The sequence below is a fragment of the Terrapene carolina genome, unplaced genomic scaffold, assembly GCF_002925995.2.
Source record: "Terrapene carolina triunguis isolate 2854851 unplaced genomic scaffold, T_m_triunguis-2.0 Scaffold58, whole genome shotgun sequence".
NCBI lineage: Eukaryota > Metazoa > Chordata > Testudines > Emydidae > Terrapene > Terrapene triunguis.
This window is the reverse complement of record NW_020664409.1, coordinates 90,393,253-90,417,819: the sequence shown is the minus strand read 5'-3', so window position 1 is coordinate 90,417,819 and position 24,567 is coordinate 90,393,253. Positions and strand designations below refer to the sequence as shown.

The 24,567-nt window shown below is 42.8% G+C and overlaps 1 protein-coding gene across 2 annotated transcripts in view; it reads left to right on the top strand.

Moving 5' to 3' along the window:
• Positions 1-24,567, top strand: part of SAMD12 (sterile alpha motif domain containing 12) — a 198,856-nt gene that overhangs the window by 47,728 nt on the left and 126,561 nt on the right. Inside the window, exon 3 of one of the 2 annotated variants that reach the window (XM_024208597.3) lies at positions 7,973-8,072. In XM_024208597.3, coding sequence (XP_024064365.2) covers positions 7,973-8,072 — 100 coding nt within the window. Of the gene's footprint in view, positions 1-7,972; positions 8,103-24,567 lie in introns of both variants that reach the window. The other variant, XM_024208596.3, reaches the window with a different exon arrangement.

The window sequence follows — 24,567 nt, the reverse complement described above, 5'->3', positions numbered from 1 at the left end:
CACACAGACACAAGCAGTAGGTTTAGAACATCCCAGATATTTACCTAACATCTGGAACAGTGTTGAGTAATTAACAGCAGGTTCGCAGTGGCCAGTTGCTTACCCACCGGGGAGAAAAGGTGTCAGGAAAAATGTGTCTCAAGATGGCTTCAGAGGACTGCTCCAAAGTACACTGTTGTGACAGAGTACCCCATAAGGCTTTATTGGGGGGGGGGCTTATAAATGTATGTATGATGTAACTGGAATAGGTTTTTGCTACATATGCCATGTAACATATCTTTGTAAAGGTTATGACCTACTGGTTATGTTCATCCTAGTTGTATGCAGGCACCATTTGTGTGTGCAAAGTTATGAACATTGGCTGTATAATTGCTAAGTATACTTAGATTTCTAAGTAGCCTTAGTTAGAACATTTGGTTACTTTTTGGGAAAGGAATGTGCAAATTAGGTGCTTAATTAGGAAGCATTTAACAGACAAAAGAGCTTGGAAAACTCCAATCCACATAAGAAGTCTACCTGAGGACGTTCAAGGTAGCATGTGGGTAATGGCTACTACCTGCAAGTCCTGAGACATGCATGGGCATGTGACTTGCTCATGTGATTCCGAATCTCCATTTTGTGACTGGACTTTACACAGGGTGAGAAGGGGGTCTCCACCCACAAGAGTCTATTTAAACCCCTGGGAGACCCCTCCATTTTGTCTTCAGCTGGCTAAAGAAGGAGCCTCTCCACCCCCCGCCCCCCAGGATACTTAAAGGAAACTGAAACAAAGGACAGTAACTACAGGGGGTGTGAGTGATTGCTGGACCCAGGCTAAAAGAAGATTAGCCTGTAAAAGGGAGCATTCTGGAACTGGTGAGGATCTTATCTGTATTTAGTTTGACCAGGCATGGATTTGCGCATTTTATATAATTTTGCTTGGTGACTTACTTTGTTCTGTCTGTTACTCCTTGGAACCACTTAAATCCTACTTTCTGTATTTAATAAAATCACTTTTTACTTATTAAGTAACTCAGAGTATGTATTAATACCTGGGGGAGCAAACAACTGTGCATATCTCTCTATCAGTGTTATAGAGGGCAAACAATTTAGGTTTATCCTGTATAAGCTTTATACCGGGTAAAATGGATTTATTTGGGTTTAGACCCCATTGGGAGTTGGGCATCTGAGTGCTAAAGACAAGCACACTTCTGTGAGCTGTTTTCAGGTAAACCTGCAGCTTTGGGGCAAGTAATTCAGACCCTGGGTCTTTGTTGGAACAGACCGGAGTGTCTGGCTCAGCAAGACAGGGTGCTGGAGTCCTGAGCTGGCAGGAAAAACAGGGATAGAAGTAGTCTTGGCACATCAGGTGGCAGCTCCCAAGGGGGTTTCTGTGATCCAACCCGTCACAACTGTATTAGCTAGTCTTTTATAACTAACTTCTACAAAAGATATAGGTCATAATGACACCTACTAAATCATCATTTTTCCTAACTTTCAATAAACTTCCAATATCAGAGGAGCCCAGACTCAAGGTCTTCCAACCACCAAGATTTTCAGTCTCACTTGTTTACTTTTCTTTCCCTTCCTCCTGTTCTGATTAGCAGAAACTGTAGGTAGTTTTGACCTTGCTTTTGAAAGCCTGTTTTTCAAATTATCCCTTAATATTTTATTAATTCATGGTGGCTGAATGCACATAATATGGTTGCAGTTGGCTTGATCACATTCTGGGATATACCTACCCCCCAAATCCAGGGTTACAGATGAGCAATTCTGGAATTCACTTTACCCTGCTAATCTCATCAAGCCTAAATTTAACCTTTGAGCCGAAGCCCCTCTGGAGATTTTTCTGAGGAAAAGCACTGTATAGGAGTCAAGTATTAATATTATAATTATTAGACTTTTGCCTGGTGTAGGTTGGTGGGCAAGAGTTTTATGTTGACTCTTTTTTTTTGAGGATATATCTGAGATTTTGTTCGTTTGTGATAGCTGTACATTTAGGTGTTGTCTTTTCATGAAAAGACACTTTCTACTCTACTAGTATCTCAAGAGGATGTTAAATAGCAGCTACTAAATTTAGACCTTTTTAGATCAACTCTCTGGAGAACTTGCATCCAAGAGTTTCTAAAGAGCTGTCTGAAAAGCTCACACGACCATTAATGTTGATTTTCCATAAGTTTTGGAACACAGGGGAAGTGCCAGAAGACCTGAAAGCAAGCTAATGTTGTGCCAAAAATTAAAAAGTGTAAACAGGGTGATGTAGGTAATTATAGGCCTGTCAGTCTGACATTGATCCTGGGCAAGATAATGGAGCAGCTGATATGGGATTTAATTAAGAGAGAATTAAAAGAGAGTAATATAATTAATGCCAATCAACATGGGTTTATGGAAAATAGATCCTGTCAAACTAATTTGGTATCTCTTTTGATGAGATTACAAGTTTAGTTTATAAAAGGTTATAGTGTTGATGTTGTTAGATTCCTGTAAAGCATTTGACTGGGTACCAAATGACATTTTGATTAAAAAAAAAACCTAGAAAGATATAAAAGTAACTTAGCACATGTTAAATGGATTAAAAATTATCTCAAAACACAATTTTAAATCAGGAATCATTATTGAACAATAATGTAGTGCAGCGGTTCTCAAACTTTAACAGCCTGAGGACCCCCATTGTGATTTAAAATTTTTCGCAGACCCCCCCAGGCCCCACCCCTACCCCACCTCTTCCTGCCCCCACTCCACCCCTGCCCCTCTTTCCCGCCTCTTTCTGCCCCCTCCCCCGAGTGCGCCCCATCCCCGCTCCTTCCCCTCCCTCCCAGTGCCTTCTGCATGCTGCTGACCAGCTATTTTGTGGTATGCAGGAGGCACTGGGAGGGAAGGGGAGGAGTTGATCAGCAGGGCCGGCGGACCCACTGGAGGACCCCGGATCCCAGTTTGAGAAACTCTGATGTAGTGTGTTTCTAGTGGGGTCCCATAGGGATCAGTTCTTAGTCCTAAGCTATTTAATAGTTTTATCAATGACCTGGAAGAAAACATAAAATAATCACTGATAAATTTTGCATCAGACACAAAAATTCGGGGAGTGCTAAATAATGAAAAGGACAGGTCGCTGATTCAGAGTGATTTGGATTGGTAAGATGGGTGCAAGCAAATGACATTTATTTTAATGTGGCTAATGTCAATGTAGACATCTATGAACAATGAATGCATGTGATACTTATAGGCTGGGGGACTCTATCCTTGGAAGCAGTGACTCTGGGGAAAAAAATGTGGGGGTTGTGGAGGTTAATCAGCTGAACATGAGCTCCCCTATAGCCAAAAGGGCAAAGGCAGTCTTTGGATGCATAAACAGGGGAATCCCAAGTAGAAGTAGAAAGATTATTTTACCTCTGGAGTTGGCACCACTGCTGGAATACTGCTGTTCAGTTCTCACATCCAGAATTCAAGAAGGATATTGATACGTTGGAAAGGGTTCAGAGAAGAGCCACAAGAACGATTAAAGGATTAGTAGTAGATACAAAGAGCTCAATCTATGTAAATTAACAAAGAGAATGTTAAGGGGTGACTTGATTATAGTCTAAAACAGAGGTTCTCAAACTGTGGTCCGTGGACCACCAGTGGTCCGCGAGCTCCATTCAAGTGGTCCGTGGATAGTTCCCTCTAAGGTGCACGCCTGGGCAGCCGCACACGAGAGAATGAAGGGCCACCCACCTAATTAGTGGAGCCGTGCAGGCATGGCTCCACCAATTAAGTGCCTGGACCCCCTGGAGAAGATGCACATGTAAGGTGAGGTGGTGGCCTCGGGGGGAATAGGGGGTAGGTGGAAGGGGGAAGTGGGGTGAGAAGAGGGGGTGGGGGGAATTTGGGATGTGCAGGGCTGCGGCAGCCAGAGAAAGAGGCAACTTTCTCCAGCTCCAGAGCTGCGGCTGCCGGGGAGAGATGGCCCTCCTTCCCAGCCTCAGCTCTGTGGCTGCTGTGGCGGGGGAGAGAGGGAGAGACCCCCTCCTTCCCAGCCCCAGCTCGGAGGCTGCTGCGGTGGGGGAGAGAGGGCACATCCATCACATTAGAAAGGTAAGACTATGGATATTAAAATATAAGTTGTGCGCTTTTATTTGTAGAACAAAAAAACCTTAATTATTGTTAAGGTATTTTTATATAGTGCTTTTATTCAAAGTGCTTTACAATAGTTGGCTAACGGTACAAACAACATTTGGAAAGACCCTCAGTAATTTTCAAGTGGTCTGCGGGGGGGCGGGGAGTTTGAGAACCACTGGTCTAAAATTACCTACACGGGCAACAAATATTTAATAGGCTCTTCAGTCTGGCATAGAGAGGTATAAAATGATCCAATGGCTGGAAGTTAAAGCTAGACAAATTCAGACTGGAAATAAGGTGTACATTTTGAACAGTGAGAGTAATTAACAGTGACTCTCCGTCACTGGCAATTTTTAAATCACGAGTGGATGTTTTTCAAAAAGATTCGCTCTAGGAATTATTTTGGGGCAGTTCTATGGCCTGTGTTGTACAGGAGGTTAGATTACATGATCACAATGGTCCCTTCTAGCCACGTAATCTAGAATCTATTAATTCCTGGTTGGTGTATTTATAAAGAAATATAACATACCTAAATTGAGGGGTGGACTACAATGTACTTCCTGCTTTAAGTTTTAGAAGATGTATTTAACTTCTTCCCAGGAAAAAGAGAGAGCTAGGATAGAAGAGATTGGAGATTTATTCACCAGCCAGAGATTTTGCTATACCATAACCTCTGGATTTAGGTTAGTAGATTTTCATTATATCTTTTATGGACCTAATAGGATAGGCAAAATGATAACCTGAAACTGCTCTACTCTTTTGGGTTGACAGTAATGGGGACCTGGGACCTGGAGTAATGGAGATTTCAAAACCACTTTTACAAGTTGTATCTGACAACATACATTTGCGAAAGTGCTAGAACAAACTCTGCATAATAGAATCATAGAATATCGGGGTTGGAAGGGACCTCAGGAGGTCATCTAGTCCAGCCGCCTGCTTAAAGCAGGACCAATCCCCAGACAAATTTTTGCCCCAGATCCCTAAATGGCCTCCTCAAGGATTGAACTCACAACCCTGGGTTTAGCAGGCCAATGCTCTAACCACTGAGCTATCCCTCCCCCCAAATACCAAGAGACTCCACCCTGAGTCACAACAGATAAACATCCCTGATGACTTCATATCAATTGTAAAGAAAAGCATTCATTCAGCCTACTAGTGTAAAAAACAAAAGGAGATGGAGAATATGTAAGTGAAAAGAGGTGCAGCGCAAATGAGGGTATATTGCAAAGTGATCTTTCTTCTCTGCCCCCCACCTCAAAGAGGGAAGAAAAAATATTATGTACCAGCTGCATTGGCACTAGCTGAGACTTTTGTCCCATGTTCGTTCAAAATCACTTTGACATTAGCCAGTGTGAAATATGTACTGCTAAGTAATTGCAAATTTGTACATGTTCACTCTCCTCGACATAGTGAATACAGGCCACTGTTACCATGGGTTATAGAAAATATGAAATCTTTAAGAGAACACTTTCATAATTCTCTAGACTCTCTTTTGCAGGACATTTTAAATTGTTGTAGCGCTGAATCTACCCCTCTAGAACCCAAATTATTTTATATAAAAAAGAAATAGTTTGGCCTGGGAAAAATATAGCCAATATATATTTTGGTTGAATTAAATATGTTTCAACCATATTGTTACACTGCAGAGGACCTAACCCAGAAAGTTTGGGGTTTACCTATGTATAAAATGTGAACTAGGGAATTCATCTAAGCTGTAGAGAAACCAGTTTTGCAGAAATATATCCAGAACATTAACTCTTTTTTACAAGTACATGACAATTTTAACTGATAGCAATAGTTAGTTAAATACCAGACCAGTGTAGCATGCTGGGTAGAGAGGGGTGGAGGAGAGAGAATCCTGAAAGAGACAAAAATATTATCAGGGGGGTGGGGCAGGGAATTGTGCTGACAGAGATAAATAATACACAAAGCAAGGAATGCATCTTAGTATGAGCTCCAAACTAAATTGAAACAGCCAGTGAGAATCAGTGTTAACACCTAGCATGATGTATGATCTGTTATTCATAGATTGGTTTTGTCTTTGTCCACACTAGAAAGCACTGCTGGTTTAATCATACTGGCATAGTTAAAGTAGCAAACCCACCTGGAGTGGATGCTGTTACACCAGTACATCTTACTCTGGTTAATAGGCCTGATCATAATCCTGCAATTTTGTTATACATCTGTTTAAATTCATGTACTAGATACATGAATCATTTTATTTTCTCTGTGTTTCTTTTCATGTTTCTTCCTGTCTTTATGTAGGAATATCTCTATATAATATTCCAAAAATAGTCTGTGAAATTGATCCTTATTAACGTGTGGTTCTGCTCTGCAAGTGATTATGTAAAACTCATTGTGGGGTTTGTGTCTCACTAACTACATATCAAATTTGTTATATTTACAAGTAAAATTATTGTTTTTCCTAGCTTTCAGCTGTGTGAACTCAGCCTGGGACCTGAAATTCAAGCTGGGTTCTCACCATTAGTACCAGATATTCTGCAAGCCAAATTCTGTTCTCTGTTAAACCAGTGCAACCCAATTAGGGTGACCAGATGAGAGGAAGAAAATATCGGGACATGTGGGGGGGGGGGGGGCCGGCAGAGGGGAAAACAAAAAAACAAACAAAAAAAAGGGGCGGAGTACTGCGAAATATCGGGACAAACGCCTAGATATCGGGACGTCTGGTCACCCTAAACCCAATTATCCCCAAACTCCGCCCTCATTGACACAGGAAGTTGCACAGGAGGTCATGAAGATTATATTAAAAAAAAAAAAAAAAAAAAAAAAAAGCTTGACATTAGGAGCCCAGGTTGAGTTTAATGGACTGATGGATTTAACTAATAAGCCAAACAACTTTTTACTTCTAAATATAGCAAATTTGGTATGGACCCAATAAATCTGAAGCCCCATTAAGCCAGTTGTAAAATCACTTTTATGAATAAACACTCCCTGCTTCAGAGGAAGAGGTGTATTTTGTAATCTAGAGCATGAGCTAAGCCACTGAGGTAGGCAACCTATGGCACTTTTCAGTGGCACTGACACTGCCCGGGTCCTGGCCACCAGTCCGGGGGGCTCTGCATTTTAATTTAATTTTAAATGAAGCTTCTTAAACATTTTAAAAACCTTGTTTACTTTACATACAATAGTTTAGTTATATATTATAGACTTCTAGAAAGAGACCTTCTAAAAACGTTAAAATGTATTACTGGCACGCAAAACCTTAAATTAGAGTGAATAAATAAAGACTCGGCACACCACTTCTGAAAGATTGCCGACTCCTGAGCTAAGCAAAGAGGCATACTCTATGCAGAGTTGGCATGGGAGAAAGAGAGCCAGGACCTGTAACATCTTGACATCCTCTTTAATAAGTTGTCTTCTATCAAGAGAAGGATCATGTGAAAATTAAGAACATTGGCCAAATTCTGTGAAAATTGCACATTCAGTGACTTATCATATTTAATATTAAATAATTAAATCTGCACTAAGTAGTATTTAGTATCAAAGTGTATACACTAGTCACCATTAAAAAGTTAACATTTAACTATAGCTGTAACTATTGCGGTATCTCTGTGGGTAAGTGCTGACTTTTTCTTGTGATCATTATGGAAAAGTGGCAGAATCTGGCCCTTTATGACTTAATTCTTTATACACGTTAGATTCTGAACAGGTAAGAGAAAGTGTTATACTTGTGTGATACAAGGAACACGCAGAGAATCTTGCACTAGATATGATCCCTCCATATAAACTTGAATAACTGATCCTCATATCCCTTGCACTTTTGCCTCTAAGGAAGGCTCCCAAATAGAATTATTTTTCTAGATTATATGAATTACATTAGAAACACATCTGATACGTAGGGCTAAATACCATTTCTTTTCCTGTTCTGTCTTTCCAGTCTGGTACTGTGAAACTGACAAAGCCAGTAGCTCTGTGGACCCAGCAGGATGTCTGCAAGTGGTTGAAGAAACACTGCCCTAATCAGTATCAAATCTACAGTGAGTCATTCAAACAGCATGACATAACGGGTAAAGTATGCAGTATCAGAAATATTTCACTGTTTTTGTTAAATTGCTTTTAACCCTGCCCTTAAATAGGTACAAGTATACAGTAAGAACCTTTGGTAATTAATTGTAAATTTGCAGCAGAATACACCAACTTGCCTCAACCTTAGTGAGCTGACTGTTCTCTATTGCTGAGAAAAATAGATTTGGAAGGGATTAGTCAATGGGGAAAAGGGAAGGTGGGGATGAGTGTATATATACTCTAAGAACTGGATCTTGCTAGACTGCCAATCCACATACTTGTCAACTGGAGCTGATTGAAATCTGGAATTCTCATTCTGCAGGACATTTTGAGGAGAAAAAAAAAAAAGTTTGCAAATCAGAATGAAGACTATAAATTTCAAAATATTCCATGAGCAAAATTGTGAAACTTCATTTCAACCTTATTGAAAAGTGTTATTTCAATATGGCTGAAATGTTTCTTATAGACTCAACTTGTGATATATATTATAATACAGCAAAGTCAAAACATTTAGACTATTGTATTATGTTACGTCATGCTATGATATGACATAATAGTTTAAATGTTTTGAGTTTTATGTTCTAAATCACAACTTTTCAACAATTGTATAAACTGGCTTTGAAATTGGTATATGGGGGTCATCTTCCATCTTTGGCACCACCTTGTGGCGAGGTTGGGTGACAGGGCAACTCTGCCTTAGTTTCCCTCCCTCTTTGATGGGTTGCCCACCTTCTAGCCCCATTGACCAGGTCACTGGTCATCTTTTTCCCCTCTTGCTTGTTTGGTCTCCTAAAGTATTGGACTCTGTGGCCCTAGATGAGGGATACACACTCCCTGGGCCCTTCGGGTATGGCTCAATTGTTCAAGGCCTTAATAAGCCCCTTTGCTGGGCTTCGTAGGGGAATCCAGGCCTGCCCTCCATCCTGGGTTTTAGGCCAACGACCCTGTACAAAGTGGCTGGCTCCAAGCTTTCCCAACCTCTTACTGTTTCCCTGGCCTACTTTCTACCATGCCTCTGAGTTACACCCTGTGGTCACCCCGTTTCCTGGGCAGCTTTTCTGTTGCCAAAGGCACCTGCTCTCTGTGGTTCCTCAACCTCATTGACACCCACCCCATTCTTCTGCTCTGCAGTTGTTTTATCTCTGCAACTATTGTGAGTCTCCCAATCAGCCCCAGCTGAGCAGGCAGTTTCCCCATGAACCCTTTAGGCCGATACAGCATGGGATCTGTAGACCCTGTGACAGGTATTTTAATTGGGAATTGTTGGTTTGGTAATTGGTTTTCTAATTAGTTTGGTAACTGATACTTGATTTCCTCAATTCAGGGCCATCAGAAAATTTTCAGCCAGCTCTATTGTCCACATTTCAGAACTTTTTCAGGAACAGTTCTCCAAATAAATAGAGTTTTCTGTGATGAGCAAGTTCCCAGTCACCAAAACCACCCCAATTTTAAACTGAAACTGGCTGCTTTGCATGCTTTTTTTCCAAAGATGGTTTATTTTTATGATTTTATGATTAAAAGTAATAAATGATCATTAAAATGAATGTTAATAAAAAAACTAAAATGAAAAAAATTCAATTTGAATGGGGTTAGGGCATGTGACTTGAATGGGTCCATGGGACCAAGGACTGGGCTTTGCAGCAAGGCTGGGGACTAAGGGTGGGCGGCCAGGGAGGTAGCCAGGAGCTTTACTACTCAGCTCTGCTGGCAACCTCTCTGTCTCCCCCTGTGTCCATCCAACCAATTTTAAAGACCAACAGCTGAGTCAGAGTCCCACAGATTCCCTGAAGTCCATCTGAAAGTGACTGCTCTCTAATGAACCAGAGTGGTTTGACAGAAAGCATCTGCCTCCTTAGCAGAACTGCAAGTTTTGACAATTTGGGCTTCAATTTTCACCTCTTCTGGTCCCCTTGTTACTTAAATGTATTAGGACAGGATGGTTGCAGTCTAGTTGTTAGAAATTGGGAGCTTGCAACTCCACTAGAGGCAGATGCCTCCTGTAACTTCAGAAAACAGAAGTAGCTGGTGTGTCTGAGCAGTTCCCTTAGTTGTAGTCAACAGACAACTATTAGACTATGAAGAATAAGGGGAATAACTGTGTGTTTTAATTGTAACATTTAAAATTTGGCTTGTATGAGAGGTGTTATAAAAATGTGTATGTGAAATGTGGATTTTGTGGGGACTGGGGTTGATTAGCTATGGAAACACCTACCTCACTAAGACAGAAAATAAGATAGATAAGATAAGAAAATAAGGTAAGACAAAAAATATCATATTGCCTCTATTTAAATCCATAGTATGCCCACATCTTGAATACTGCGTGCAGATGTGGTCGTCCCATCTCAAAAAAGATATATTGGAATTGGAAAAGGTTGCCCTTTTCGGAACAAAAATTATTAGGGGTATGGAACAGCTTCCATATAAGGAGAGAGTAGAAAGACTGGGATTTTTCAGCTTGGAAAAGAGACAACTAAGGGGGGATGGATAAATGTCTATAAAATCATGACTAGTGTGGAGAAGGTAAATAAGAAAGTGGTATTTACTCCTTCTCATAACACAAGAACTAGGGGTCACCAAATGAAATTAATAGGCAACAGGTGTAAAACAAACAAAATTAAGTATTTCTTCACACAAGGCACAGTCAATCTGCGGAACTCTTTTCCAGAGGATGTTGTGAAGGCCAAGACTATACCAGGGTTCAAAAAAGAACTAGATAAACTCATGGAGGATCAGTCCATCAACAGCTATTAGCCAGGATGGGCAGGGATGGTGTCCCTAGCCTCTGTTTGCCAGAAGCTGGGAATGGGCGACAGGGAATGGATCACTTGATGATTACCTGTTCTGTTCATTCCCTCTGGGGCACCTGGCATTGGCCACTGTCGGAAGGCAGGATACTGGTTATGTTCTCCCTGCCCCCAGTATGCCCCCAACCCCCGAAAAGGAGGGGTGAGTAATAACTGTCAAAGCAAAATTTCACTGATGGTGAATTTGCAAGTTTTCCGCTGCAAAAGTCGGTAATTAATTTTCTAAAATGTTACATGGAAAATTCAGTTGTTCTCTGGAGTGTTTTTGTGCCAGGTTGGGGACCTCAAGTGCAAATCCCAACTGAGCCTTAGCTACAGAGTTGCTACCAGTCCCCCATAATATGGGCATGTCCATCAATGTATATTTGTATATGTGGTTGTGTATAGATATAGTTTAAAAATAATAAAACACAGTTATAAAGATGTGGTCAGTCATCACTTTGACCACTTTACTTTTATGTTCTATTTTCTCTATCTATTGTTCTATTTGCTATTCTTTAGATTCTAAGATGATCATGGTAAGGTATATGCCTCCCTTTCGTATGCACAGCACTTCCCATCTCATGGCAGTTACCGGAAAAAAAATTGCACTAACCCCACGCTGCCTTTTTTTGGGTGCAAGCACTCCATGGGGATGTTGAAATGCAAACAAAAACCTGTCTTTATTGTACTTACACATTTACATGGGAACACATTAATTGCAGATTTTATAAAACCTTAGGCCCGACTCTCCATTGTCCATTGTCTTGTGTTGTCATTTACACCAGTGTACAGGGATTGTAAAATGCTGCTGTTCTGATTGGGTAGCCTTTTATGCCCACTTCACATTGATGTAAATCACAACACGAGGGGCAGGGCAATGGAGGAGCAGGCCTTTATTTTTATAAAATAGTCTGGCAGCATACATTTAAATACTGGGGGGGGAGGGGCTTTTCTTATTGTTACCCTTCTGTTATAGAGCCTGAACCTACACGACTGAAGACAGTAGGAGTTTTGGCTTGCATTGACTTTAAAGGGAGCAGGACTGGGTCCAGGTAAATAAAGAACAGCTATCCTTAGGAAAACCTATCAGACTGGTGGCAGCATAATAAGGAATATGCCTAAATAACTGCTTGTTAATGTGTTTTATATTTTTAAGAAACCTTCCATCATCTCTTGTTTTTTTTACACCGAGCCCCTGAAGTGTGCTAATGTATCTCTTCGGAGCAAGAATCTTTAATGCTATGATCATTAAACAAACCTCATTCTGTCAAAGTAATACACAAGAGGCACGTAAGCCCAAGTGAAATAATTTGATTTGGAGGCACTTGAAAGGACACAAGCCTTTTTTTTTTTTTTTTTTATTAAGGTTTTAAAGAAGAAATGAACAGGAGTCAATATAGTAATTTTTTTAGAGACTAGAACATATTCATATGTGCAAAAATGTACATGCTGCAAATCACCTCTTAAACGCTGTCTAATTCTATAATATCAAATAGAAGCTGGCATTAAATCTTCTATGCTGCCTTCCACTATTATAAAATACACATACAAATCTGGTTCTTAAATATGAGCAGATTTAACTTGTCCACTTGAATGCCAAATGTGAGGGGTTTATCATATCCGTGTGATCCCAAGATTAAGTAACACATTTCTGGAAGGATGGCCTTCTGGTTAAGGTACTAAACTGGAAGTCCAAGAATGCCCAGCTCTGCTTTAAACTTCACTTCTGAGCTTGGGCAAGACATTTAAGATATGTCTACACTGAAGTTAGACATCTGCGGCTGACCTGGGCTTGGGCTAAGGAGCTGTTTAATTGTGGTGTAGATGTTCGGTAGAGCCTTGTGTGGATACAAATTTATATCTATGGATGTGGATATCCGCGGGTATAAATTGGTATCCGTGGAACTGCAGGGCTGTCCCGGGAACCATACCGGCAAAAGGAGTGGAATGTGGGGCCGCCGCTCCCAGGAGCCAGTGCCCCATGCCAGCAGCTCCTCCGGCATGGCTGTACCACCCCCCCGGGCACCAGGCTCACTGGTAGCTGTCCCTGGTCGTGCTCTTGTGTTCATGTGTTGTGCACACTCCCAGACAGGAGACGCAGACAGCCTCATGCAAGGTGTAGGGGCAGGGCTGCTGGCGGTACAGCCACGCTGGAGGAGTTGCCGTCGCGGGGCGCTGGCTTCTGGGAGTGGCAACCCCATGTTCTGCTCCTTTTGCTGCTGTAGTTCCCGGGAGATCCCTGCAGTTCCGCGGATATAAATTTGTATCCATGCAGTGCTCTAATGTCCGAGTTGTCTGGGACCTTCTGATTTCACACACCACAATTTAACCATTAGGCTTTTGGCCTACACGATGACCAGGAACAGGAAGGAGCTCCTTACTGGCACTGGGCCCAGTGGCACCTTCTAGGGGCAAGCTAGCCCTGATCCCATTGTCCTGACCATCTCCAGTCTGCCGCCGGTCCCTGAACCCTCGGCACCATACGGAGGCAGAGAAGGGTATCACTTCGCCGAGGGAGGACTTTTTGAGTCTGAAGGGACTCCTTGTGCGGGTCCCCCCGCCGGCACCTGGCCAACAGGTTAGTAGCTATACTGGAACCTTGGGGGTTTCCCCTGGTACCGGGTCCTTCCTCCCATTGATTTTACTCGGTGGTTTTGGAGAGGCAGCCTACTGCCTCTTCCTTCTCAGCACCGGACCCCAACTCCGGTACCAACCCCAGTATCAACGTTCAGGATATGTCTCCCAGGGATGTCACTGGGGATGAGGAAGAAGCCCCTCATTGTGTCGGCAGCCAACGAGAGGAACACACCGGGCCAGGTGAGCGCTACCAGGTGACGCAAAAAAACTGGATTCAAAGGGTAGCTTTTAACTGCATTTCTCTAACCAGCAAACTTTGCTGGTGAGATATGTTTACAATCTGTGGAACTCCTTGGACAAGTTCAAAGACTCTCTGCCTCAAGATTTGAGGCAAGAATTTATTGCTGTCTTGGAGGAGGGTAAGACTATAGCCAGGACATCTCTCCAGGCAGGTCTGGATGCAACCGATGCAGCAGTGAGGACAATGACCTCTGCTGTCACCATGAGGTGGTGTTCTTGGCTCCAGTCCTCAGGACTTCCTCACTAGGTCCAACAATCCATCCAGGACAGGACCTCCGTTTCGAAAGCATCTCACTATTTTCAGAGTAGACAGAAACAAAGTTTCACGGCCTGACGAATTCTAGAGCCCACCCTCAGGACATTGGGCCTCTAGGCTTCATCTGCTTCTAGGAAGCACTTCAGGCCCCAACAGCTACCTCATTTCTCGATGCTGCTTCTGGTACAGGAGCTCTACAAATGGAAGAGGTTACAAATGGTGTCCCGCTCCAGTCCACCTCAGCCTCCCAGCTGGGGCCTCATAGGTACTCCGGTGGGCCCAAGCAAACCTCTGTAGATGCACCTGAGGATGCTATACCAGTTCCTGCTTCAGATCCTGCCTCCCTTTTATTTTTGGACCATTCCACATAACATCGGACCGCTGGGTACTAAGTACAGTGACAATGGGCTATACCCTTCAGTTTTTACCCACCCCACCCTCCCACCTGCCATCCCTGTCCCTCTTCAGGGACCCTTCTCACGAGCAACTTCTCTCCCATGGGGACTGTGGAAGAGGTTCCTCAAGACTTGAAAGGAGGGGAATCTACTCCCAATATTTCCTAATCTCGAAGGCCAAGGGAGGCCTCCGGCCCATTCTTGACCCATGTCAACTCAAGATATCTCAAGAAATTGAGGTTCAACCTGGTCTCCCTGGCCTCCATCTTTCCCTCCCTGTGTCCAGGGGACTGGTGTGCTGCCCTCAACTTAAAGGACACATACTTTCACATTTCTGTTTTCTGTGGCCACAGAAGATTTCTCAGATTTATTGTGAATCAATGCCACTACCAGTTCACTGCTTGTCCCTTCAGCCTGTCCGCAGTCCCTACGTTTTTCACAAAGTGTATGGCAGCAAATGGTGGTAATAGTGGCCTTCCTCAGACAGCGAGGAGTCCAGGTATACCCGTACCTCAATGACTGGCTGGCTGATCAAAGGTCAGTCAGAAACTCACGTGCAGAACAGCATCAGCATGGTCCAGTCCACCTCCCAGGCACTGGGCTTGTTGATAAACGAGAAGAGTCGACTCTTTTTTCAGTTCAGAGAATAGAATTTATTGGGGCAGTGCTTGACTTGACCAGACCAGAGCCTTCCTTACAGAATTCAGACTGTCAAACCTGCTATCCAAGATCAAGGTACACCCAATTATGACTTCCCAAGTTTGCCTCAAACTTCTGAGGCACATGGTTCAGCATGCAAGGCTGTGTCTCAGGCCCCTACAGCTGTAGCTAGCATCAGTTTACTCCCCGAACAGACACCACTTGGACTTGGTGCTCACTGTTCCTTCCTTGGTCCTCGCCTCTCTAGACTGCTGAAAGGACCCAATGTCGGTAATGATGGGGTTACCCCTTGTCACCCCTCAGCCATCAGTGTTCCTAGTCTTGGATGCATCAGACCTAGTTTGGGGAGCTCACCTTGACTGCCTCAGGACTCGGGGCCTATGGTTCCAGGAAAAACTATCCCTGCACATAAATGTTCAGGAACTCAGGGCTGTAGGCTTAGGTTGCCAAGTGTTCCTCCCCCAGATCTCAGGCAAGGTGGTGCAACTTCTCACAGACACTACCATGGCCATGTTCCATATCAACAAACGGAGGTGCTCAGTCCTCTGCTCTGTTTCAGGAAGCCATCTATCTATGGGACTTCTGGGTGAAGCACTCCATCCACCTGGTGGCATCACATCTTCCAGGAGTCTGGAATGCACTGATGGATCACCTCAGCAGGTCATTTTCCTCTCACCACAAGTGGTCCTTTCACCTGGAAATCGTCCGGTTCATCTCTCCAGGTAGACCAGTTGGTGACCAAGCAGAACAGGAAGTGCCATCAGTTTTGCTTGCTGCACAGGCACAGTCTGGGCTCCCTCTCATGCCTTCTGGCTCCCATGGTCAGGGCCCCTGCTCTACATTTTTCCCCTGGTCCCTCTGGTTCATAAGGCCCTCCTGAAAATCAAGTGGGACAAGGCAAGAGTTATTCTTATAGCCCTGGTGTTGCCACACCTACACTGGTTCGGCACACTACTGGATCTATCAATAGCATCCCCTCTTCTGCTTCGTCCGGACCTGATCTCACAAGATCACGGCCAGTTGCTCCACCCATACCTCACCTCCCTTCACCCGATGGCATGGATGTTACATGGCTGAACCCAGAGGAGCAGGCCTGTTCAGAGCAAGTTCGACAGGTCCTGCTAGGTAGTAGGAAACCGTCCACTAGGGCTACCTAGCTGGCCAAATGGAAATGCTTCTTGATATGGGCATCTCAACGAGGTCTCTCTCCAGTTCATTCTTCCCTGCAGGCTATCAGCATAGAATCATATAATTGTAGGACTGGAAGGAACGTCAAGAGGTCATCTAGTTCAGTCCCCTGTGCTCGTGGCAGGACTAAGTATTATCTAGACCATCCCTGACAGGTGTTTGTCTAACTTGCTCTTAAATAAAATCCCCAATGATGGAGATTCCACAACCTCCTTAGGCAACTTGTTCCAGTGCTTAACTACCCTGACAGTTAGGAAGTTTTTCCTAATGTCCAACCAAAATTGCTCTTGCTGCAATTTAAGCCCATTGCTTCTTGTCCTATCCTCAGAGGTTAAGACGACCAGTTTTTCTCCCTCCTCTTTGCAACAACCTTTTATGTTCTTGAAAACTGCTATCATGTCCCCTCCCAGTCTTCTCTACTCCAGACTAAACAAACCCAATTTTTTCAATCTTCCCTCATAGGTCATGTTTTCTAGACCTTTTTGTTACTCTTCTCTGGACTTTCTCCAGTTTGTCCAAATCTTTCCTGAAATGTGGTGCCCAGAACTGAACAAAATACTCCAGTTGAGGCCTAATCAGCCTGGAGTAAAGCGGAAGAACTACTTCTCGTGTTTTGCTTACAACACTCCCAGAATGATGTTTGCTTTTTTTGCGAGTGTTACTGTTGACTCATATTTAGCTTGTGATCCGCTATGACCCCTTGATCCCTTTCCGCAGTACTCCTTCTTAGGCAGTCATTTCCCATGCTGTATATGTGCAACTGATTTTTCCTTCCTAAGTGGAGTACTTTGCATTTGTCCTTATTGAATTTTATTCTGTTTACTTCAGACCATTTCTCCAGTTTGTCAAGATCATTTTGGATTTTAATCCTATCCTCCAAAGCACTTGCAACCCCTCCAAGCTTGGTATCATCTGCACACTTTATAAGTGTACTCTCTATGCCTGTATCTAAATCATTGATTTAGACAACAGAACAGAACTGGACCCAGAACTGATCCCTGCAGGACCCCACTAATATGCCCTTTGTTTGCCTGTGAACCACTGATAACTACTTTCTGAGAACAGTTTTCCAACCAGCTATGCACCCACCTTATAGTAGCTCCATCTAGGTTGTATTCCCCTAGTTTGTTTATGAGAAGGTTATGTGAGACAGTATCAAAAGCCTTACGAAAGTCAAGATATACCACATCTACCGCTTTTCTCCACCCACAAGGCTTGTTACCCTATCAAAGAAAGCTATTCGGCTGGTTTGACACAATTTGTCCTTTACAAATCCATGCTGACTGTTACTTATCTTCTAGGGGTTCACAAATTGATTGCTTAATTATTTGCTCCATTATCTTTTCATGTCCATGAACTCCGAGCCCACCTCCTAAGGTATTGCTTGTGAGTTATCTAACATGGAATGGACATGAGCAAACACATGAAGAAGAAAAAACGGTTACTGACCTTCCATAGCTGCTGTTCTTTGAGATGTGGTGTTCATGTCCATTCCACGACCCACCCTCCTGCCCCTCTGTGACAGTTATCTGGCACGAAGGAACTGAGAGGGTGTGGGGCCGGCAGTGCCCCTTATACATGAGCCCACTAGGATACCAATGAGGGAAAAATCTCCGGCAATTTGCATATGGTGCGCACACACCTAACATGGAGTAGACATGAGCAACACATCTCAAACAACAACAGTTACAGAAGGCTTGGCGCCTGCTAAGGTTACATGTAGACTCTTAGAAGCGTGTTATTCTTTTCTTTTCTTTTTAACCATTTTCTGTTTCTATTATCTCTGCTCAATATCACTTAAGTCTCTGTTCTTTATTAATAAACTTATTCTTGTTTTATTATAATTTCATCTCAGTGATGTTCTACTACAGTGAGGGTGCATTCTCAGTGAAGCCAACCGTTTGATGTGTATTCTGTCTCTTTGGAGTCAGTAGAGTTGGTATTTCTGTGGGCATCCAGTGACAGGGACTGGATGCTGCAGAGAAATGCTCTTCCAGGGGTTCTGAGAACTGGGGGCACCAAGAGGAAGGCAAGGAAGGGACTGGCAGTCTCTCCAAGGGTTGATTGGGCTGACTAACAGACTGCAGTGTCGGGGAGCAGAGACACAGTTTAGCAGCAGCAAGTTTCTGTCTCACTGAGGCAGAGGAGTGAGAAGGTGACTTACAGTTCTGGACATGCTGAGAAAGTGTCACATAGATGAAAGATGTTTGTAAGAGCCAGGTATCATTAAGACCCAGATAGGATCAAAGAGATTCTCGTTCATATTCGTGCTGTCGATTAATAGCAGTTAACTCACGTGATTACCTCAAAAAATTAATCATGATTAATCGCAGTTTTAATCGCACTGTTAAACAATAGAATACCAATTTAAATATATTAAATATTTTGGATGTTTTTCTACATTTTCAAATATATATCGATTTCAATTACAGTGCTCACTTTATATTTTTTATTACAAATATTTGCACTGTAAAAATGATAAAAGAAATAGTCTTTTTGAATTCACCTCATACAGGTACTGTAGTGCGATCTCTTTATCATGAAAGGGCAACGTACAAATATAGGTTTTTTTTGTTACATAACTGCACTCAAAAACAAAACAATGTTAAACTTTAGAGCCTACAAGTCCACTCAGTCCTACTTGGTCAGCCAATCGCTAAGGGAAACCAATTTGTTTACATTAATGGGAGATAATGCTGCCCACTTCTTTATTACAATGTCACATGAAAGTGAGAACAGGCATTCGCATGGCACTGCTGTTGCAAGATATTTACGTGCAGATGCGCTGAAGATTCATATGCCCCTTCATGTTTCGACTATCGTTCCAGAGGACATGCTTCCATGCTGATGACGCTTGTTAAATGTGTTAATTAAATTTGTGACTGAGCTTCATGGGGGGAGAACTGTATGTCCACTGCTCTGTTTTACCCGCATTCTGCCATATATTTCACGTTATAGCAATCTCTGATGATGACCCAGCACATGTTCATTTTAAGAACACTTCACTGTAGATTTGACAAAACGCAAAGAAGGTACCAATGTGAGATTTCTAAAGATAGCTACAGCACTCGACCCAAGGTTTAAGAATCTGAAGTGCCTTCCAAAACCTGAGGGACGAGGTGTGGAGCATGCTTTCTGAAGTCTTAAAAGAGCAACACTCCAATGTGGAAACTACAGAACCTGAACCACGTAAAAAGAAAATCAACCTTCTCTTGGTGGCATCTGACTCAGATAATGAAAATGAACATGCATCGGTCTGCACTGCTTTGGATTGATCGTTATCAAGCAGAACCCATCATCAGCACGGACGCATGTCCCCTAGAATGGTGGTTGAAGCATGAAGGGACATGTGAATCTTTAGCGCATCTGACATGGAAATACCTTGCAACGCCGGCTACAACAGTGCCATGCCTGTTCTCACGTTCAGGTGACATTGTAAACAAGAAGTAGGCAGCATGATCTCCTGCAAATGTAAACAAACTTGTTTGTCTGAGCGATTGGCTGAACAAGAAGTAGGACTGGGTGGATTTGCAGGCTTCAAAATTTTATATTTTATTTTTGAATGTAGTTCTTTTTGTACATAATTCTATGTTTGTAAGTTCAACTTTCATGATAGAGATTGCACTACAGTACTTTTATTAGGTGAATTGAAAAATACTATTTTTTTATATTTTTACAGTGCAAATATTTGTAATCAAAAAGTGATCACTGTACATTTTGTATTCTGTGTTTTAATTAAAATTGATATATTTGAAAATATAGAAAACATCCAAAAATATTTAAATAAATGGTATTCTATTATTTAACTGTGCGATTAATCGTGATTAATTTTTTAATCGCTTGACAGCCTTGTTCATATATTTGTTTGGGTTGGAAGGGACCGATCTACTTGCATATTCAAACCACACTCTATCCTGCTGTCTGAGCTTCTCCATATTATTTGACCACTACTGGGTCATCTGTAAACTTCCCCCCTACTTCTGTCACCTTCACTCCGGCAAGGATTGACTTCCATTATCCCTGTATCTTTCCTAATAGATGAGTGCCATATGCAGTCTGAGTACTTCTAGTAACATCAATTCTACAAACTCCCTTGCTAGCTTGTTATGTAGCCAAACTGGTCTTACACATTTTCTCCCTCATTTAACCTTGTATGTTTTTGCTGCAAATTAAATCCATTGCTTCTTGTTTTGACCTTGAGACTAATGATTGGATTCTGTCTTCTTTATAACAAGATTGTTTATTGAGCACCCAAAATGTGCGAAGTTCTTTCTAGGCATTAAAAATAGAAATGGTTCCTGCCCTAGAGACCGTGAAGGTAGCAGGAGCTGGAAGTATCAGGGACCCCAGAGACTTTGTTCTTCTACATGCAGACATGACCTAAGAGAAGGGGAAAAAATAGAAAAGAAAAAAGAGCAGTATGGGGGGAAAGCTACAGCTGTCACAGATACAGGAGAATGAGTTGAACATTTGAGTATCTTGAGTGTTTTTAATATGAATCCAAAGTAAATGCAATTAGGTGTTTTGAATGGGGTATAGGGAGGGATTGAGGGGAATGGTAGGGAAGAGATGAGTTAATATAAGGAAAAGCATGAGGAACATGTTGAGAAAAGCAGTGAGGAGGAAGGAAAGGATTGATAGGAACATGGAGGGTAGAGAGAGGCCAACAGCAGAGAGACTGGGAAGGAAGAAGTAGGGACAAACAATCAGCAAATCAAGTTCAATTTGTGGGGTCAATCATGTGAAAACAAGGCCAAGTTGTGCAGTGTAGGCCCATACAGCATAGGGCTTCAGGGATCTCCAGGCCCCACAATTGCATCTCCTATTGCTACCATCTGTCTTTCCTCTCCAAAGCTTGAGACTTCCTCTTCTAATTGACCTGGCCGGGAAAGGAGGGCTGCAAGGGCTACTTGTGCCCCCAGAGAGAGGGTAAGCCCCATGAAACTACAGGTCAGGAGAGAGGGCCAACTTGGGTTTCTATCATTTTTAGGCCATTACAAAACTGAGGGAGAGGAGCTATAAAATCTCCCCTGTAAGGTTGCCAGTTCAAATCTGGCCCAGATTGGTTATGACAGCATTGTTACTAGCACATGACTGACATTTTTGTGGTCTGAGTCTAGTTTCAAGTGGGATGTGCCCATCAAAACCTCCACTACTCCTTTGGCTATCTAAACCTAGATTCCAGGTTAGAGTTGAGGTGCATTAGCGGAGGAGTGTGTAGAATCTTATGCTGACACTAATTTTTTTTTAAGCTGTATTTTCTACAAAGAGAAACAACTATTTCTATGCCAGACATGTCCCTTTGATCTTTTCTCATGGATTTCTCATTTTTCCAAACCTGTGGCTGTCGTAGCATTCCTCTGTTGCAGCTCTCTTATGTGTCTTGGAATACAAAATCTTCTGTGTATGCACAGGAGAAAGAGAGAAGCAGAGCGTGGTTTTAATAACAAACCAACCAACCCCCATTGTACTCAGACCTGACAGTGTTCCAGATTTAAAAAAAAATCACCAGTGCCAAGTTCAGTTGCATAATTATCTGGCTCATTTTGCACATGATAGGCCTCTTAATACACCGAAATACAGTATTTCCCTCCCTGTCAACACCTCTGGTTTGGTGGAGATTACATAGAAGTGTCTTCAGTTTAGCACTATCTGTACAGTACCCCCCCGACACACACACACACACACACATCTCCTTCTCTGTGGTGAAAAGTCAAACCATAACTTCCCCTGTCCTTTGTGCATTTGCTCCACTGTATCCATGAAGTCTTGACCAGAGCACCTGTTCTGTATGGTGGGCTGTTGATTTGATGCAGACTGCTTCCATCTGGTGGTAAAGTCACTGTTTCTTTCTGAAAGGACCTTTCAGTTTACTGCCTGGATAAGATCAGTCTTATCTGCAGAGTTCCCTCTGGGACTATGCTGCTAGTGTTGGAACATGAGGGACAAAGAGTTTCCTCTGTTTTGTGTTTCCCAGTTGGAGGCTGCTCAAAGTTTTTCATAATGTGGAACACTTCAGAGAGTGATTGTCTCTTGGGTCATCAACCTGCCTGTTTGCATAATCTGTGGCAACTATAGCCTTTTTTTTACATGGAAGAGGAATATTAGGAAAGTATGTAATGTGATTTTAGCTTATTATAGTGTAATTTAGATGCTGGAAACAGGGAGGAGAGCCAATACCTTGTGACTTGCCTGGAAGTCTGGTTGAAAAATGTCTGTTGAAACTGTTCTTGGCTAAATGGAATTTTTCACAAAAAGTTTGTGCCTTGTGCCCCCAGTCACTTTCATAGACTGGGCTCCCCACCTGGACTACATCTGCTATGATGCACTGTGGCCAGGGACTCCTATGATGTATCACTTCCCCTCACCAAGAGGGGAGGAGACTATGGTGTCTCATGGGAAATGTTGTCTGATCAGGAAGCCCAGCCTAAAGAGAAGAATGGGAGCATGGGACAACCAAACTACAACTCCATGCAGCACTGCGGTGGCATTTTCAAATAAAAAAAAGATTTGCAACTTTTAATTTTTCAGCAAAATTATTACATTTATATGTATTTACTTGAATTTCCCGCAGAACCCCCTTCCTTCCATTTTCCAACTATCTTTACTAGTGGATCATCAGTAAGCAGATCATGAGTGGGGGAATGATGCCCTAGGTGCAGTTGAGAGATCTATTCAATCTCATGTGATGGGAGGGGAAATGGGTCCAGTCCACAAGTAAGCCAGTGGGACATGCCTGAGCCTTTCATTTGTTAACACCTCCCTAGGTAAAGTAAACCTTTTATCAACCCTCAAACGTGTTATGTTCAGCTCTTGCACAAAAAAATCATCTCTTGACATGAATATTCGAATGTCAGTCATTAGTATTCTAATGTCAATTATTGCCCTGCCTCTAACCTAACCTTTTTTGAGAAATGTCCATAAGGGTATGTCTACACTGCAATTAAAAACCTGCAGCAGGCCCGCGCCAGCTGACTCATGCTCACGGGGCTCGAGCAAAGGGGCTGTTTAATTGTGGTGTAGATATTAGAACTCGATCTGGAGCCCAGGCTCTAGGACCCTGTGAGGTGGGAGGGTCCCTGAGCTTGGGCTGCAGCCTGAGCCGGAACATCTACACCACAATTGAACAGCCCTTAGCCCAAGCCCAAGTAAGCTGGCATGGGCCAGCTATGGGTATCTAATTGCAGTGTAGGTATAGAGTAAGAAAGTGGTGGCATGCCAAATACACCTCCATTCGATACCTGTCAACTCTTTGGACCTCAACCTGTTGGGCTTTAGACTTAGAGTCAGCATAGGAACATTATTGGTCACAGTGATGTTTGACCATCTCTGGCCATTGGGCAGAGGTCAGATGTCCTTCCTGAGAGTTGAACTTTGAGCTGCCTTTATAACCATCAATCATGCAACGTTACTTGAAACAACTTTGGGAACAGACGAATCTAAAGTGCTTTTACCCGTTCCTTTCAGAGATCCTAGACAGTGGTTTTGTGAAACTATTTCCCCCTCTGCTGTTCAGTCCTTCAAGATTCCATTTTTTCACCCTTCTTGTTCAGTTAAAGGGGAGCCAATGAGAGTGATTCTGGAAGCTTTGGGCTTCACTATCACTCATATGTTGCTACTTCTCTGTATGTCTCCTCACCGGGCTCAGAGTGAATGGTTTCTTTGCTTCTCCGTTGTCAGGGAAATGAAACCAAGTGGCTGAGGGGTATGATGGAAATAATTCCGATTGAAAGAGGGATACGTTGTGTGGAAGAAGTGGAGTCTGTAATATCACCCTCCGCTGAGGAAGCCTGCCGGCCTACTTTGGAATTGATTCACAATTCTAGTGTCTGACTAGACTCACCATTACTCTGATTCCCACATAACAGCAATGGACACTTGGACTAATGGCCAATTCACTTCTGAATGAGGTGTGTTCAAGGTGTTGGTTACTACCTACAAAGTCTTAAATGGTCTAGATCCCAGTTACCTCAGAGGTTAACTCTTCTCTACTTCATCACTATGTGTACGTTTAGCAAGATAAGCCAAGGTAGACAGGTTATTCTGAGTAGCAGGTGTTGCCTGTAGCATTGAGTCCTACTATTTAGACTGGAATGTATGACTCATTTCTTTATCTGCCACCTGCAGGTCTGGAATACCTTGTCATTTAGCCCATCGCTAAATTTTCCTAGTTCTTTATTTTAAAATGTGTGGTTTTGCAGGAGAAAAGTAAAAGGTGCTCTCAATTTGTGGAAGCAGTTGTGTGTACTTATTCCTCCATGTGAAATGTGCCCAGATACCATGGGGAAAGGGGGAATTAATTCTT